This window comes from Electrophorus electricus, chromosome 1, assembly GCF_041902795.1.
Source record: "Electrophorus electricus isolate QZ-2024a chromosome 1, ASM4190279v1, whole genome shotgun sequence".
NCBI classification, from domain to species: Eukaryota; Metazoa; Chordata; class Actinopteri; order Gymnotiformes; family Gymnotidae; genus Electrophorus; species Electrophorus electricus.
In genome coordinates this window covers 30,653,015-30,667,573 of record NC_137497.1, presented here as the reverse complement: position 1 = coordinate 30,667,573, position 14,559 = coordinate 30,653,015, and the positions used below count along the sequence as shown (strand labels likewise).

The 14,559-nt window shown below is 38.1% G+C and overlaps 1 protein-coding gene across 3 annotated transcripts; it reads left to right on the top strand.

Moving 5' to 3' along the window:
• The first annotated feature begins 599 nt into the window (after positions 1-599).
• On the top strand, positions 600-13,795 carry phf1 (PHD finger protein 1). Of its 3 annotated transcripts, none has more exons than XM_081714587.1 (15): positions 600-1,435; positions 1,938-2,066; positions 2,187-2,268; positions 3,180-3,266; positions 4,014-4,108; positions 4,569-4,717; positions 5,167-5,262; positions 5,345-5,413; positions 5,537-5,660; positions 5,895-5,962; positions 6,242-6,373; positions 6,909-6,987; positions 8,354-8,417; positions 10,171-10,254; positions 11,117-13,795. In XM_081714587.1, the coding sequence occupies exons 2-15, from the start codon at positions 1,989-1,991 to the stop codon at positions 11,305-11,307; spliced, it is 1,398 nt and encodes a 465-aa protein (XP_081570713.1). In that variant the 5' UTR covers positions 600-1,435; positions 1,938-1,988; the 3' UTR covers positions 11,308-13,795. The 3 variants fall into 3 exon arrangements, with proteins under 3 accessions (XP_081570713.1, XP_026857004.1, XP_026857003.1); XM_027001203.3 differs by having other exon boundaries at positions 601-1,435; positions 1,988-2,066; positions 8,354-8,469; XM_027001202.3 differs by having other exon boundaries at positions 602-1,435; positions 8,354-8,469.
• The last annotated feature ends 764 nt before the right edge of the window (positions 13,796-14,559 follow it).

The window sequence follows — 14,559 nt, the reverse complement described above, 5'->3', positions numbered from 1 at the left end:
CAAAGTAGTTTAAAAGACGTTTATCAAAAAGCTACATAGCATATGTTGCACGTGATTTAATATGGTAAATAAGGTGAAAATCGTTTCCATCTCTTATTTTGAGTAAGCGTAGTGTGCTTGCCCTCTGGTGTGCTATTAAGGAATTGACACATTGCTTTCTCAAGACCTGCTAGAGGCCATTTTGAACACAACAGGAGTAAATATCTGCAAAACAACTGCGTTTTTACCGCATATTAGGACTTTCCAAAGTATGATATGGTTTGATCTTCTAATAACTTTTTATTGAACCCACCAAGCATTTAAACATGGTGTAAAAACCTACAATGGGTCTAACTGCATAACGCCGACAAACATACTGTTGACAGTGTTATGTAGAGCCATGAATTTCCATGAATTAACATTGTAGCCAGCGAGAGCTAAATGGCATAATATGCGAACAGGCTTATTTATGTTGATAAAGTTTGACATCAGTATATACAAAAGTATCAATCCTTATTATTAATAATAATAATAATAGTAATAATAATAATAATAACAATAACAATACATCACCTTACTTATAAAAAATGATAGACTTAAAACCAGGAGTCAGCTTGCTATATATCATAAACATGCTCGTGTGACCAATTTAAATATGTTCTTAATTTGAAATGACATCTGGAACATCTGTAGGTCGCACATCAAAAATTAGTTTGTCTATTAGCCTACTACATATTACTGCAAGTAACTGCCACCACAGTACAATAACCGCTTAGCGGGTATGTGGGGCGTTTGCAAACTTTCTGCAGTAGTCCAAGGCGCTCTTCTGCTGGACCAATTAGGACAAGTCCGAAACTTCACTTAATTAGCCGCACACTTGCAAGTGGCCGGCGACGGTATCAGGCTGTGGAGACACCGAGAGACTCGCACTTGGCTTAAAGCATGATACGCTGGTGCATCGACATAGGTTTTCGCTCATTGTACAGATGAGAAGGTGTTCTCACTCCGTGCTGTCGGTGCCCCTATCTCCCTCCCACTCCATCGCACTGTGTTTTATGTCTGCGTCACAACAAGTCGGTTGAGAGAGAGAAAGAGAGAGAGGGAGAGAGAGAGGCAGAGATGATGGCGTCTCTGGCGCGTTGATTCTCATGCCTCTCTGACAGACACGTTTAATAACATCAATAGAGAAACGGAGAAGAAAGGGATGAGAACATGACGAAACGGCGTCGCAGAAGACAGACAGCGCGAGAGACGGACAGACAAACGCGTTCACGCTGACGACTTGACTGACACAACCGTTTTGGTACCGACACATACGTACACCGCCACTCTTGCCCACACGTACATATATTCTAGACAGTAATTGAGGCGCGGAAAACACCGGAGATCAGACGTTTCATGTCAAGCTCGCGCAGCAATCTCTGTGACCCCAGCAGAGCAGAGTACGACTTTACAGGTAGCTATGGGCTTTCTTCCGATCTCGCAATAATCTTTGCCATGCTTAATTGATTTATGGATTCCATCATGTGTCGAGCGCTTCAAGAGTTCTGTGCACTGGAAAGAGAAAATTTCTGCATATATTCTACACATTCTCAATCTCATTTTTTTTTTTTTTTAATAATAGTTTTTTTTATCGGCATGCGAACACAATATGATGTGTTGTTCTGGGCCCGTGAGCAGAATTTACTATAATAGGTTGTTGCGTAAGGAAATAGGATGTATTTGATCTTGTGTGGCACTGCAAGCTGAATGCTTCAGTGCTAATGCGCGCCGTCTCTCATCATTCAAAGCGCTGTACAGTATACTGTCGCTATGCACTGAGTACGAATTTAACCCCTTATTTTGCCGATGTGCCTGATCAAAAGGCCCTAAGGGCTTTTTATGAATTGTTAACTAATTGTGTGTGCGCGCGCGCGCGTGTGTGTGTATGTGTGTGTTTGTGTGTTGTGTGTTTGTAGTTTTTTTTCTTCTTTCAAGCCTCTCTAAGTCTGTCTCCCACTGTGCTCAGGATGGGGGTAGTCAGCGAAGGAGAGGATGTTTTAGCACGGTGGAGTGATGGACTCTTATATTTAGGCAATGTCAAAAGAGTGAGTTTGCTAATCTTTTGGGACAGTGTGCATGTGTTGTGTTTACTGCTCTGTAGCCTATGTGTTTATTATAGTACGTGGTATTAGATGCCAGCAACTCATGTAACTTGCATTTCTCAGGTAGACGTTGTCAAGCAGTGTTGTTTGGTCAGATTTGAGGATAATTCTGAGTTTTGGGTCCTCAGGAAAGACATTCATTCATGTAAGTCATCAAATTTTTACCCATTACCGTTTTCACTCTCATTACGGCTTTGGCCTATAGTGGAGTCACAGTTAATTAATTGTTTATACTCTTAGAAGTAGTAATACATTATGAAAAACATTCTGTAAAACCCATACCTGAATTACTGGTTTAGTACATATGTCAAGCAAATTGTATGCAACATTTTCAGATTAACACAACATTCTGTGTAAACAAATTGTCCTGGGAGAAAACACCTTTAGGACAAAGTTAAAAGAATATAACATGATTTACACTTATCTGCATTCTTTAGTATTTGCCGCTAAATATAAAACAAGACTAAAACACCATTAAGGTGTGTCTTTAACTGAGGGTTTTAGTTTAAATTATATTTTTTAATTGGGCAAATACATTCCTGTCGGTTTAAGATGTAGTATATCAGTTTTAATTGTTTACATATTTATTGTTGTAGACATATTCCTTAACCGTCTTTCTCACTGTGGACTTTGACGTACTGGTATGCTATAATTTGAGTAATACTTGGGTGTCTGGGAATTCTGAAGTGTTACATTGTAAAGTGTTAAAGTTGGACTGTTAAAAACGTCTTTGGGAGTGTTAAGCAACAAATGTGAGTTTAGTACTTAAACATAATCTAACACTTAGAAAATTGGGTTAAACTTGAAACAAAATATTACTTATGGTAATATACTTCTTTTTTCCATTGTTCTATTTGTGAATGTCACTAACTATACTTCTTATCATTTTAAAATGTTTTCAGTCACTAAATGTAGTTAACACCATGAAATAATGCAGCAGGAGTGATCAGTTCAGATTAGCAGTCAGCTCAATTCCTTTGCATGTGCATTACAATTCCTGCTAAACTCTCTTTCTTCCTCTTTCCTTGTGTCACTCTCTCTCTATCTCTCTATCAGTCTCAGCCAGTGGGGAGGAGGTTTGTTGTGTCTGTGATGGTCCTCCTCTTAAAGAGCCCCTAATAAATTGTCTGAAATGTCGCCATGGTAAGTGAACTGAACAAGAGAATATAATGTTGTCTATTAAAGAACAGTATAAAAGTTTGTTAAATGTATCATGTATGTATGCATGTATATATGTATGTATGTATGTATGTATGTTAAATGTATATTTGATAGATTATTCCTTTTTTAACTGGTTTTTTTTTTTTTTTTTTTTTGCAAAGTCTCTCAAAGTTTACAGCTTTTGCACCCTTGATTTTACTCAAGGCAGAGCTGGCATATACAGCCACACATAACCCTGCAGTCAATCACAATTGTCATCTTATTTTGCCACGTGGCAGAATTGTTTTAGTATGGTAGTTAAATTCCTCCACATATTAAATTTTTAATGCTGATTTAGGTGAGTAGTGAAATGTGACATTCTTTTGTAGAATTTTTAAAATGTTTACATGTTAATCATAAATTGTTTACCAGCCTTTCAATGAACTTTGAATTACATGCTATTTCTACAGAGGATTTTTGAAAGGACCAATAAATGCATTTTTATAGATGCAGTTTAGCAGATTTTAAAAGGTGGTAGAGCCTCCAAACACTCGCAAGCATGTACTTCTACTTTCTTTGTCCACAACAGTAATTCACTCTGGAAAATCAATTTGTTGGTCATCCCTTTACTGTCCACGTTTCTAGGACATCATGTTCGTCCTTTTTAGGCTTTTAGACTTTAGAGTGTAAACTATTTATTTAATTAGTTCTTTGCAAGCTGTCTTTCTGAACCTTTCCATGATATTTCAGGTTATCATCCACAGTGCCACACTCCTGTCATCGAACCTGAGGTCGAAAGCAACTCTTGGGTCTGTCGCCAGTGCGTCTTTGCCGTTGCAACCAAGGTCGGAGCCTGGATTTGTCCTGTGCCTTATCCTGTGGATTTGTCCTGTGCCTGCTGTAGGGAAATGTCAGTGCGGAGGACACGTTTCTTTCGATTCATGCTGAACACGTTCCTGCTCTGCTTTTAGTGGCACTTTTCGTGGGCCTCCCTGGGTCCCCCATGCCCAGGCTGAGTGAGTGTTCGGTAGCAGTGCTTTGCGGCCAATGCCCGGTAGTCCCCTGCTCTAAATGGACTTGTTCTTTAATCTGTCCATCAGCACTTGCGTTTCACACCCCTAATTTGATGATCGAATTGTTTTTTACCCCACTACTTTGAAGTGGAATGACTTTCATTGTCAGCCCTTCTAGCTTTTATTTTGTTGCTAGGACCAATTTTCAAATAATTTCTCTATGAAAATGTTCTCGCAAGCTGTGGTTTGGACTGTGATGGGATGCAATTGATGCGATTTCTTTTCACTTCAGAGAGGAGGAGCCTTAAAACGTGGGCGTTTTGCCCGACTCATGCAGTTAATGAAAGTGAGGCTGCCCTATCAACTGTCGTCTTTGGACTGGGACCCCCAGCATCTGACCAATCAGCAACAGTGTTATTGCTACTGCGCTGGACCAGGAGAGTGAGTCAAACCTGAGCTGCTTGTTGCAGCGTCAAGCTGTTTCAGGAGAGTTAGGTAGTGGTTTCCGATTGAAAACACTCAGTGTAAATGAATGAACTGCCAGATTTGTCAGTGATGGTGAACACCTGTAGTTTTACAGGGGAATTTTGACAGAGATACGCTCTTCTCATGCTGTGGCACTGTTACACTGCTGTGTAAGCCAGTGTAATTTGTGGTAATTTATGAATGAATGTATCCCTTTCAGTTCAGGTGTATCAGAATAGAAAATAAAAACAGAAAAATTCTTGGCATCAAACAAAATTTCATAAAACTCACTGTTTGTGAGCTTATGGCAAACGAATACACATTTTTCATTTATGGTCTTGCTACTTTTAATGTTCAAGTGAGGAAACAATATCTGCTCATAACATCCCCAATCCCACTGCTAACTAATTTTATTTTCTTATTAGGTGGAACCTGAAGATGCTCCAGTGCAGTAGTTGTGGTCAATGGTTTCATGAAGCTTGCACCCAGTGCCTGACCAAACCTTTGCTCTACGGAGACAGGTGAGGATATCAGCGGCATTAAAGCACAGCCTGCATCATGTTGCTGATCTCACAGTGATCCTTTTTTCAATCTCCCTTGAAGGTTTTACGAGTTCCACTGTTCAGTTTGTACAAATGGCCCAGAGACCATTCAGAGACTCCCTATGACCTGGTAAGAATGTCTTTATGCTTCCTGTTATCAACCAGCAAATAAGCAAGACTGAACATAATGAAGGAAATCAAGGGAGATGGCTTTCATAAGGTTTTTTGGTGTGATTGTGTTCTTTCCATCCAGGGTAGATTTGGCCCATTTGGTGCTGTATCATCTCTCCCTGTGCTGCAAGAGAAAATACTTTGATTTTGATCATGAAATAATGGCCTTCACGAATGAGAACTGGGAGTCGTTGCTTTTGGGCACGGTACGATGAAAATCTTGTGCATGTAGACATGCTAATCAAAGTGGCCCTGTGGATAAGGCACAATTAAAGATTACATAATCTCAGAGTTCTTAATGATTTGTCCTTTTTTATACTGGAGTGTTACTGAATATAACCACATCCAACTGAAATGCATTTTCCATGCGGCATACATTTTTTGGCTGATAGTTATTTATATGCATGTGACAGTTTCTCTGTGTTCTTCTGGTCCTTTAGTTGTCAGATACACCCAAGCAGGATCGCTGCCACAATCTGCTCAATGCTTTAAATTCCCACAAAGACAGGTAAGACAATGCTTATATAACCACAGACTACTGCTGTAATTCTGCTGGGTCTTCAGTTAACTCTTTATATGCGTGGGCTACAGAAGAATCACTGGTATATAAAATTACAGTCTGTGTTGGTGTGGTTTTATGCTTTGCTGCCAAATGGTTACTGCCATAGTCTTCAGGTCAAATTTGCAATCTAATGCCATGTTAGCACATTGCATTGAATACACAGAACAATAATTGGTTTGCTGTTGCTCCAGTGATTTTCACAAGGCACTTTCATATGCCTCAAAGGTTTGTCTCAGGCAAGGAGATCAAGAAGAAGAAGTGTCTTTTTGGCCTTCAAGTCCGAGCCCCTCCCCCACTGTCATCAGACCCCTCCCCTCTCACTGCTGACCAGCCTGTCAGCATCACACACCGCAGAAGGTCAGCACAAAGGGTCATGCACCTGTTCTCCAACCAAACCTACTCATATGTAGCATGTTTCAATTAAACATATGTCATATTGCTTGCATATTGATGGGGTTAGTGTTAGGTGTAGGGTTCGGGTTAGGGTGAGCACCTTACCAAATCTGCCAATCTTTTGGCGTGATTTTTTTTTTCTACAAAAAAAGTCCTGCAAAAGACTTTTCATGCTTAAAACGTGCTGCATCATAAAGGATTAGACAAAATGACTGAAGCAACTGAAAATATACAGGCGTATCAATTAGAAGAGGATGGTGCTTCTGTTTTAAGGAGCTGGAGTCTTTTGTGGTATGCTATTAACCACTTCTAGTGGTCATTTTTCTAGAAGGACAGACCCATTATCATGTTGAAAAAGTTCAGAAGCGGGCAGTATGGTTTCCTACACATTTCTGAAAAGAAACTCCATCTTCATGGTATTATCTGGTTTTATTTACCCAATATATAAAATGGCAGACCATGGAGGTTACTAAATGGTTGTCTGTGGTCTGGTTCGCAGCCCCCTGTCACTGCCGTGCCAGAGACGAGCCGCAGGGACCGAGTCACGCAAATCGAAACGACGCCTTGTGGAGACACAGGTCAGCATTTACTTTGCATCAAAAATACTTACACACATACACACACACACACACACACACACACACACTCCCGACCGTGATAGTGACCCACAAATTGTGGCCTGGCAGTATGGTGCCAGTTAGCTTCCATTGGGTCTGCGTTTTTCTTTTTCTTTTCTTTTTTTACAGAGCACGTACAGGAGATCATGCCACTTAACTTACGCATCATTTAATTCATTTGTTTGTGCTTCAGAATTAAAAGAGCTGCATTTATGTGTGTGTGTGTGTGTGTGTGTGTGTGTGTGTGTGTGTGTGTGTGTGTGTGTGTGTGTGTGTGTGTGTGTGTGGGTGGGTGTCAGGGTTTATTGTCATATCAGTGCAGGAAGATGAAGGTGGCTGTGGTTGAGCTGCATGCTCTGGGAGCTCGTCCAGATGCACTTTGCAGTCGATTACAGTTTGGCCAGGTGGCACTGGCCCACTGACGGTGCAGTGTTGAGTGTGCATGTGGATTTAAAGGGGTGGCGCATGAGCACTATGTGTGCAGTAAGATCTTTACCGCCACTTTTATAGTCCACATCCCGGAGAATCATCTCTATGGCAGACGTAAGCACAGCGTAAGGACTATACCCAAACACAGATCTCTAGCGTTTGCTGTAGAAAAATAAGCTAAAACCCCTCCTCCCTGAATAATAGAATGCTAGCAGCGGTTCCCACTTTGATGCGTTCTTATCTGTCCATGTCTCAATGAGATTACGGGTGGGTTGAGATGCCGTGTCATGCTGCTGCCGTCAAATGACTTTGGCAGAAGGGAAATGCGCCACAGCGTAATGCCACCATTTGGATTCCGTGTGAGTCCCTGAAAACCTGACTCCACGCTCCGGCACATTGGTGCTCTGCATGGAATGTACACGCCCATCATCAAGCCTCACTCAGCCCTGTTTATCAAGGAAGTCAGAATTGGAATACTGATGTGGGATTTGGCCTCTTTTGTCTATATCACTGGATTTATTAGCATGCAACAAGCAAACATGGTTACTGACTTTGTTAGTTGTAAGTGTGATAAATATGAATGACTGTTTAAATTTTGTGTGTCTTTGGGTTTTGTATTATGTGAAATGAAATGATTTTTACATTTGACTTTTGAACCTGCAGAGATAAGTTTTTATTTTAGAGGCATTTTATTAATATTTAATGATGTGAGTTCAGCCCTCCTAAAAGCCTGCTAAATTACCACAAAAAACCAACCCCCTCCCCCCAAAAAAACAAACAAATAAAGATAAAGTCCCAATGTTAGCCTATTAGCTTTCAGTCATTAGCAATGTTAGTGTAGACATTCGTGCTTTTGTTCAAGGTGTTTTGATCAAACTGTTTCTTCTGTCTCCTCCAGCCCTGTCCACCAGGAGTTCCTGCTAACCAGATTGATATGGTGCCATGTTGCCATGGTTACGTAGGTGGGGCAAACATCTACGACTCCCGAAAATCTGAGGAGGAATTGGGTTTAGGGTTAGTACTGTGGTTGTATGATACTCATACTCACCACATACTCCCATGATAAGTAACAGAGGTGGCAGAAGAACATAAATATAGTAAAAATTGAAGTATAGTAGTTTGTTTTACTCAAGTAAAACTATAATAAAATAAAAAAAGTAAGAGTACTATTTAAAAAGGCATTTCACATTAAGGCATTTCACATTAAGTTTTTAAAAAGTTTTTGAGTGTTAATTACATGTATGCAACACATGGCATTGTGTGTAAATAATGGTATATACTAAACCTGCATGCATCTTGTGCTAAATCATACAAATGACAGATTTTCAATTATTATTGGGGGGTTTTTATTGTAGAGAAAACATTTGATAGGTAACAATCAAATTAATGCACATGGATATAGAGAACTAAAACGTTACATAAACAATAAAAAACACAGAGTTTGCTGTTTGCAAATTATATAACTAAGATAATACCAATCAAAGCACCCCCACCATAATATCACTGTTTCATGTGATGGTGTTCTTTGCCACTACTTCTTCTGTTTTTATGGCCATAGCCGAGCTCATCTTTTACATAATGCTAAAGCCAAGACAATAACATTTACTCAGTTTCAAAAACTGTGAGTGTATCATGATGCCATCTTCAGAGGTTTAGGAAAAAAATAATAGTTGATCAGAACTGACCAACAAATCAACTGATGTGAAGCTGATTTTAAGGCCATTTCATTTTTAAACATGTCCCAAGTAAATTCTTATATGTGTATTTAAGAAAGAACTAAAAACTGTGGTCCAATTCAAATTTTGTCTCAAATTCTCAAATAACTCCAGTTTTGGGGTTAAAAACATAATAAGCAATTGGTGTTTATTTTTAGTAGTCAATACTGAATACTGAAAAAACAGATGCACATCTCCAAGAAAAACCATGACATATTTAATAAAAATGGACTTAAGACTTAAGTACCATCATCCCAATCTAACAAGCAGCAGAATGTTTTATTTAAACTCAGCCTTTTCTCAAAGTTCTTTGAATCTAAAAATCCTTGTTTTGGACTAAAAATCAGTCCTGCTGTGCTAAAAAGTCTCTCACATGCTCCTGAGGCACCTATAAGCTATGGAAGTAGCAAATCAGTGGGGACCTGTACAAATGTGCAGTTGTATATCTTAAAGTGTCATATACCTCCTGTTCTGGTTTCACATCCAGTTGTATTTCAGTTGGCTAACAACTTGGCACTTGGTGAGGTGCCTGAATAGAAGTTGAAAGATTTTTTATTATTTATTGCAAATACTAAATAGATATTTAGAGTACCAAGCTGGTTTTTTAAATGTAGTGAGTGGAAAAAGCATTTTTCTTATGAAAGTTTGTTAGAAAAAGTATAAAGTATGAAGTGACAGAAATATTCTATTACATAGTACATATATTTAAAAAGTACATTAATGAAGAACCTATACTTTGTTACATCCTACCTCTAATAATTAGTATGCCAAAAATAGTTGGACATTCATATTTTCTGCACCATTTAACCTCTCAAAGGTTGCACCTCATGTATGAGACATTGATTCATTTGGAAATGTATGTAGTATATGACTTTGGAAATGGGTTTGAATAAAGTTCTTGGGAAAAAAAATCTTAAATGCACATTGTTGACATTTTGAGATTTAAAACACTATAATACATTTGCATTTTTTTTTTTTCTTCTTCATTTTTTTTTACCAGGTCACCCCCTAAGAGAATGTTTGCCCTGTATCACCCAACATACAACGGATCTCAGGGTCTGTCTCGAACTTTGCATCACTACAGGTCAGTAAACTCAGAATGCATTAGCATTATATGACAAATATATTTAGCACTTTTAAAATTGACAAGGAAACTGAGTTGATAGTATCATTGATACTCAAGTAAGGCACACCCACTGGGTCAGGAATTCCACTTTTAAAGTTCACATCTCATATTACATAAATATTGTTTAAAATGTTGAAAACATTAGGCATTCAGCTTTAGCTGAATGTAACATACAAAGGATTTGGCCCTTTCTCTTGCAGGAAGCCGCCCAGGTACTTGTGCAGTCTCTTGTAATCTCAAAATAGACTATTGCAACTCGCTACTTGCTGGTCTTTGTCTAAGAGCCATCAGACCATTACAATTTGTCTAGAATGCAGCAGCATGACTGGTCTTCAATCTTCTGAAGTTCACACATCACCACTGCTGAAGGGAGCGTCATTAGCTTCCAGTAGCTGACCGCATCAGCTTTAAAACCTTGATGCTTGCCTACAAAGCCAAAAGTGGACCAGCCTCTCCATACATGATGTCAATGAACTTATAAAACTTGAACTTAATAAACTTATTGTTTATTGCACTGATTGTTGTCTGAGATAGAACTTATGTATTTTGCACTTCTAGGCATCAGCATTGATCTCTGTATTCCAACAGCATTCTAGTTCATTGGTATCTTGGACTTGGATTGGTATCTTAACCTACTGTATAGAATGTGTTCCATGAGTAAATGACAAAGCACTTTTGCAAGTCCCACTGGAAAAGAGTGTTGGCCAAATGCCATAAATGTAAATGTTTAACATTGCTTCAGGTTAGCTACTTACCAAGTTATCGTCATATTATAACTTACTGAAATATATTAATGGAGCTGATTTCCCTTCCTTTGCAGTGCGGAGGATCCCTGTCGACTCCCGGCATCCTGCCACCCTTTCTCTGTGTCACCCACTCATCCACCTGGGCCGAGGTTTGAGCAATGCCCCTCACTGTTCCTGCGCGATGTTGCCTCCTATCCCAACGGAGTGGGCATGGAGGGGCCCGGGACAAGAGGCTGGGGTGGTGGGGAGGCTGTCCGGATTCTAGCTAGACGTGTCACGCCGGACGGCAAGGTCCAGTATCTAGTGGAGTGGGGAAATGTTACAGTTTACTAACAGAGAAAGAGGGAGAGAAGCGTTTGCGTGTAAGTGACAGAAAGATAGTGGGTCTGAGGGATAGAGGAAGAGAGAGAGAGAGAGAGAGAGAGAGAGAGAGAGAGAGAGAGAGAGAGAGAGAGAGAGAGAGAGAGAGAGAATGAGGAAATAGATAATGCTCAGCCACAGGGAAAGACAAAAAGGAAAGTTGGCTGTTATAAAAAAAAAAAGAACGATTAGGGGATTCATGTCTACAGCAGAAGAGACAGAGCGCTGAACTCAAGTGGAGCAGCAAAGACAAACTACACACAACAAATCCAGGTTGAGCTCAGCAGAAGCGTCTCTGTGGGATTATCCAGTTAGATCTCCTTCCCTTACAATGGCTCCTATATTTTGAATACTGTTAGAAAACACCTTTAGATTGCCTTGAACTTTCATTATTTGTTTTACACACACACACACACACACACACACACACACACACACACACACACACATATATATATATATATATATATATATATATATATATATATATATATATATATATATAGTGTTTATGCACTCATTACATTTATGCACTCATTACAGTTCAGAGTTTTACCCTGAGGTCTCATAAAGTCATCAAGTCAACCTGTAATTGTAATATCAATATCTACTTGCTAGGGCAGAAGAGTGCCCTAGAGAAATACTGCTAATTTAGAATCACAATTAGATATTCCTCTTAATATGCAAACGTTTTTTATGACTGATGATCCACCAAGAGACAGTTTGGTCAAGGATTTATTCAACAGAGAAATGTCTGTTTTGCAAATCTGGAGACCATCCGATATGGAGATATCTAGCAGGACTTTTCTGCTCATCTTATTTAAGTACAATTTGTAAGAGTGCCAGGCGTTCAAAGTAGCTACATTTTTTAGATTGAAAAATTATCCATACTGCTGTAGTTAAAAAATTCAGCCTTTTTAATAGAAGATAAACAGAAATGCCATAATTGAGGTTTCAGTTTTCAAGCATTGACATAAACTCCATGCCAGTTTGAAACCATATTTAAGAGTCACAAAACTAAGCTAAGTTGAAAATGATAAGCTGTTCTAAGTTGCTGATATCTTGTTTGTGCCTAGTTCTGTTAATTAGAAGATAAAATGTAAAAGATTCATTTTTAAGTACCCAAACACAGATGAAATCTGATTGAAAGCCTGCACTGAAAGATGTAAAAGTTAAAAGGATCAGATAGAAAATGTTTTTGCAGATTTTAAATTACCTCAGCAAATGTTGTCACTTTAAAATGATTCAGTTACAGTGAGCTAATTTAAAAGTTTCAGATATGATAAGGCAAATTTGTGTGTGTACAGATAATGTACTCAAATGATTTAAATAGCCTACTGTAAATCCTGTAACACCAATGGTTAGGCAAACGCACTGTGTGGATATTCCAGCAGTTGTCCAGAATGTTCCCCACAGTTAGTGTAATGAAGACTATATATAAATGTATTCATTCATTTTATCAGTGTTTATCAACACCGTCTCAGAGAAAAACTCTATGACAAGTATTGAACTTATTTAAATAATTTGAGTATATCTGAGACGTTTAAATTGTTAATTATTTAGTTGTGCATGTTGAAGTACTGAATGTCTTTAATAAATGTATTTATATTTATACTAAAAATGACACATTTCCACAAAGCTGGCTCACATCAAGACATTATAAGCCCTGTGAATAAACTGAAAAATACCTTGAGATACTGCAGACTTGCAGCAGGGTGGCCAAACAAGATTTGGGAATCAGTTCAGATGAATGAGTGTTTATGAAAAGCAATTGTGTTGCAGGATTTTATGGTTTCATAGTATTTAAATCATTTCAACGATTTATTGCTGGGTTTTATATTATATCATGTCCCGGTTGTGAGATTTAGATCACTTAACTGACAACTAAAGCCTCTGGATGCAATTGTGTACATGCCTATGAATGTGAGAAAGTTTCTGCATGGTATTTTTAGCAACTTACACAGTCCATTTACAGGTTATAGGTTATTTCCTCTCAACAGGAATTTGAACACTTTTAGCAGCGAGGTTAATTTTAGCATAGGTAAGAAGTTAATTTCATCAGTGGATGAAACGAATGTATTGTATTTTTTTTATTGATAGTAAATTACGTACAATGCACCTATGAAGTGTTTTTTTAGGTCATAGATAGACTTTTAAAAACCAATTCAGGGTTCACTTTAAAGTCAATGGACAAAAACCTGCAAACTGCAGTCTTTCACTTTTCTTTTTGTTTTTCTTTGTCTTTTTGTTAAAATGTTGTCATGTCCAAGTTTGGTTTGATGTTAACTACGACTTTTGGTCAAATTAAGTTTATACAGTGTGTACAGTAGGTCAGAACCTAAAAATGTAAACAACAAATAAAAATGTTACCCATCACATTGTAGCAGAAACTATTGGTTGCCTGCGCTTGTCTGCTTCATCCATACAGCCCTTACATTCTTCCTGGGACTATACAGAGATCTTTGTGAAATCAGAAATAAACAGAAAAAAAGACTGATTAATATCGTATGTTAAGAGAACTGTATTTTAGTATTTTATGTAGAGGAGGAAAACTTTTAATAACATCATCTTTTTAAGCAACATCATTTTAAAGTTTTTTAAGTTCTGATTTAGCCTAAATGAAACAAAACAAAACAAAACAAAACAAAACAAAAAGCAATCTTTATGTTTTTGTTATATAAACTGATAACAGCAGGAAACCTTTTTTAGACCTGTTTTAGCATATATTATTCTCATTTTATAGGGCTGTTTTCACAGACCATATTTCAATTTGAACCATATGTATCTTCCTTTAAACATAAAATAGCAATATTGGTTCACTCGGTTCGTTTTGCTTCTTTCAGAAGTGCATTCAGAATAAAGCAGTTCTTACTAAAATTTTTGCAAATTATCACTGGCCAATAAATAGGCAATGCAGGCTTCACACTGAAATAACCAGGGATGAATTAACTCCTTACAACAAATTGTATTCAACTGCCTAATAGGTTACCTTGGTAAGGATGTTTTCTGTGTACTGGATATCACAAGTGGCTTTTTATGGATTAATTAACCAATTCTGGTCAGCAACTATATTAGGAACATAAAGTCCCACTTATTTTGCAGAGGTGATCTTGTGAAATGTTCATATCACTCATGACAAGAAAAATATGTCATACAC

What these genes read in the sequence shown, in the direction of transcription:
- phf1 (XM_027001203.3), top strand. Translation starts at nt 1,989, where the DNA reads ATGGGGGTAGTCAGCGAAGGAGAGGATGTTTTAGCACGGTGGAGTGAT. An exon ending in ATTTAGGCAATGTCAAAAGA is followed by an intron (nt 2,067 to 2,186) that starts GTGAGTTTGCTA and finishes TGCATTTCTCAG; the next exon opens with GTAGACGTTGTCAAGCAGTG. An exon ending in AGTCGTTGCTTTTGGGCACG is followed by an intron (nt 5,661 to 5,894) that starts GTACGATGAAAA and finishes CTGGTCCTTTAG; the next exon opens with TTGTCAGATACACCCAAGCA.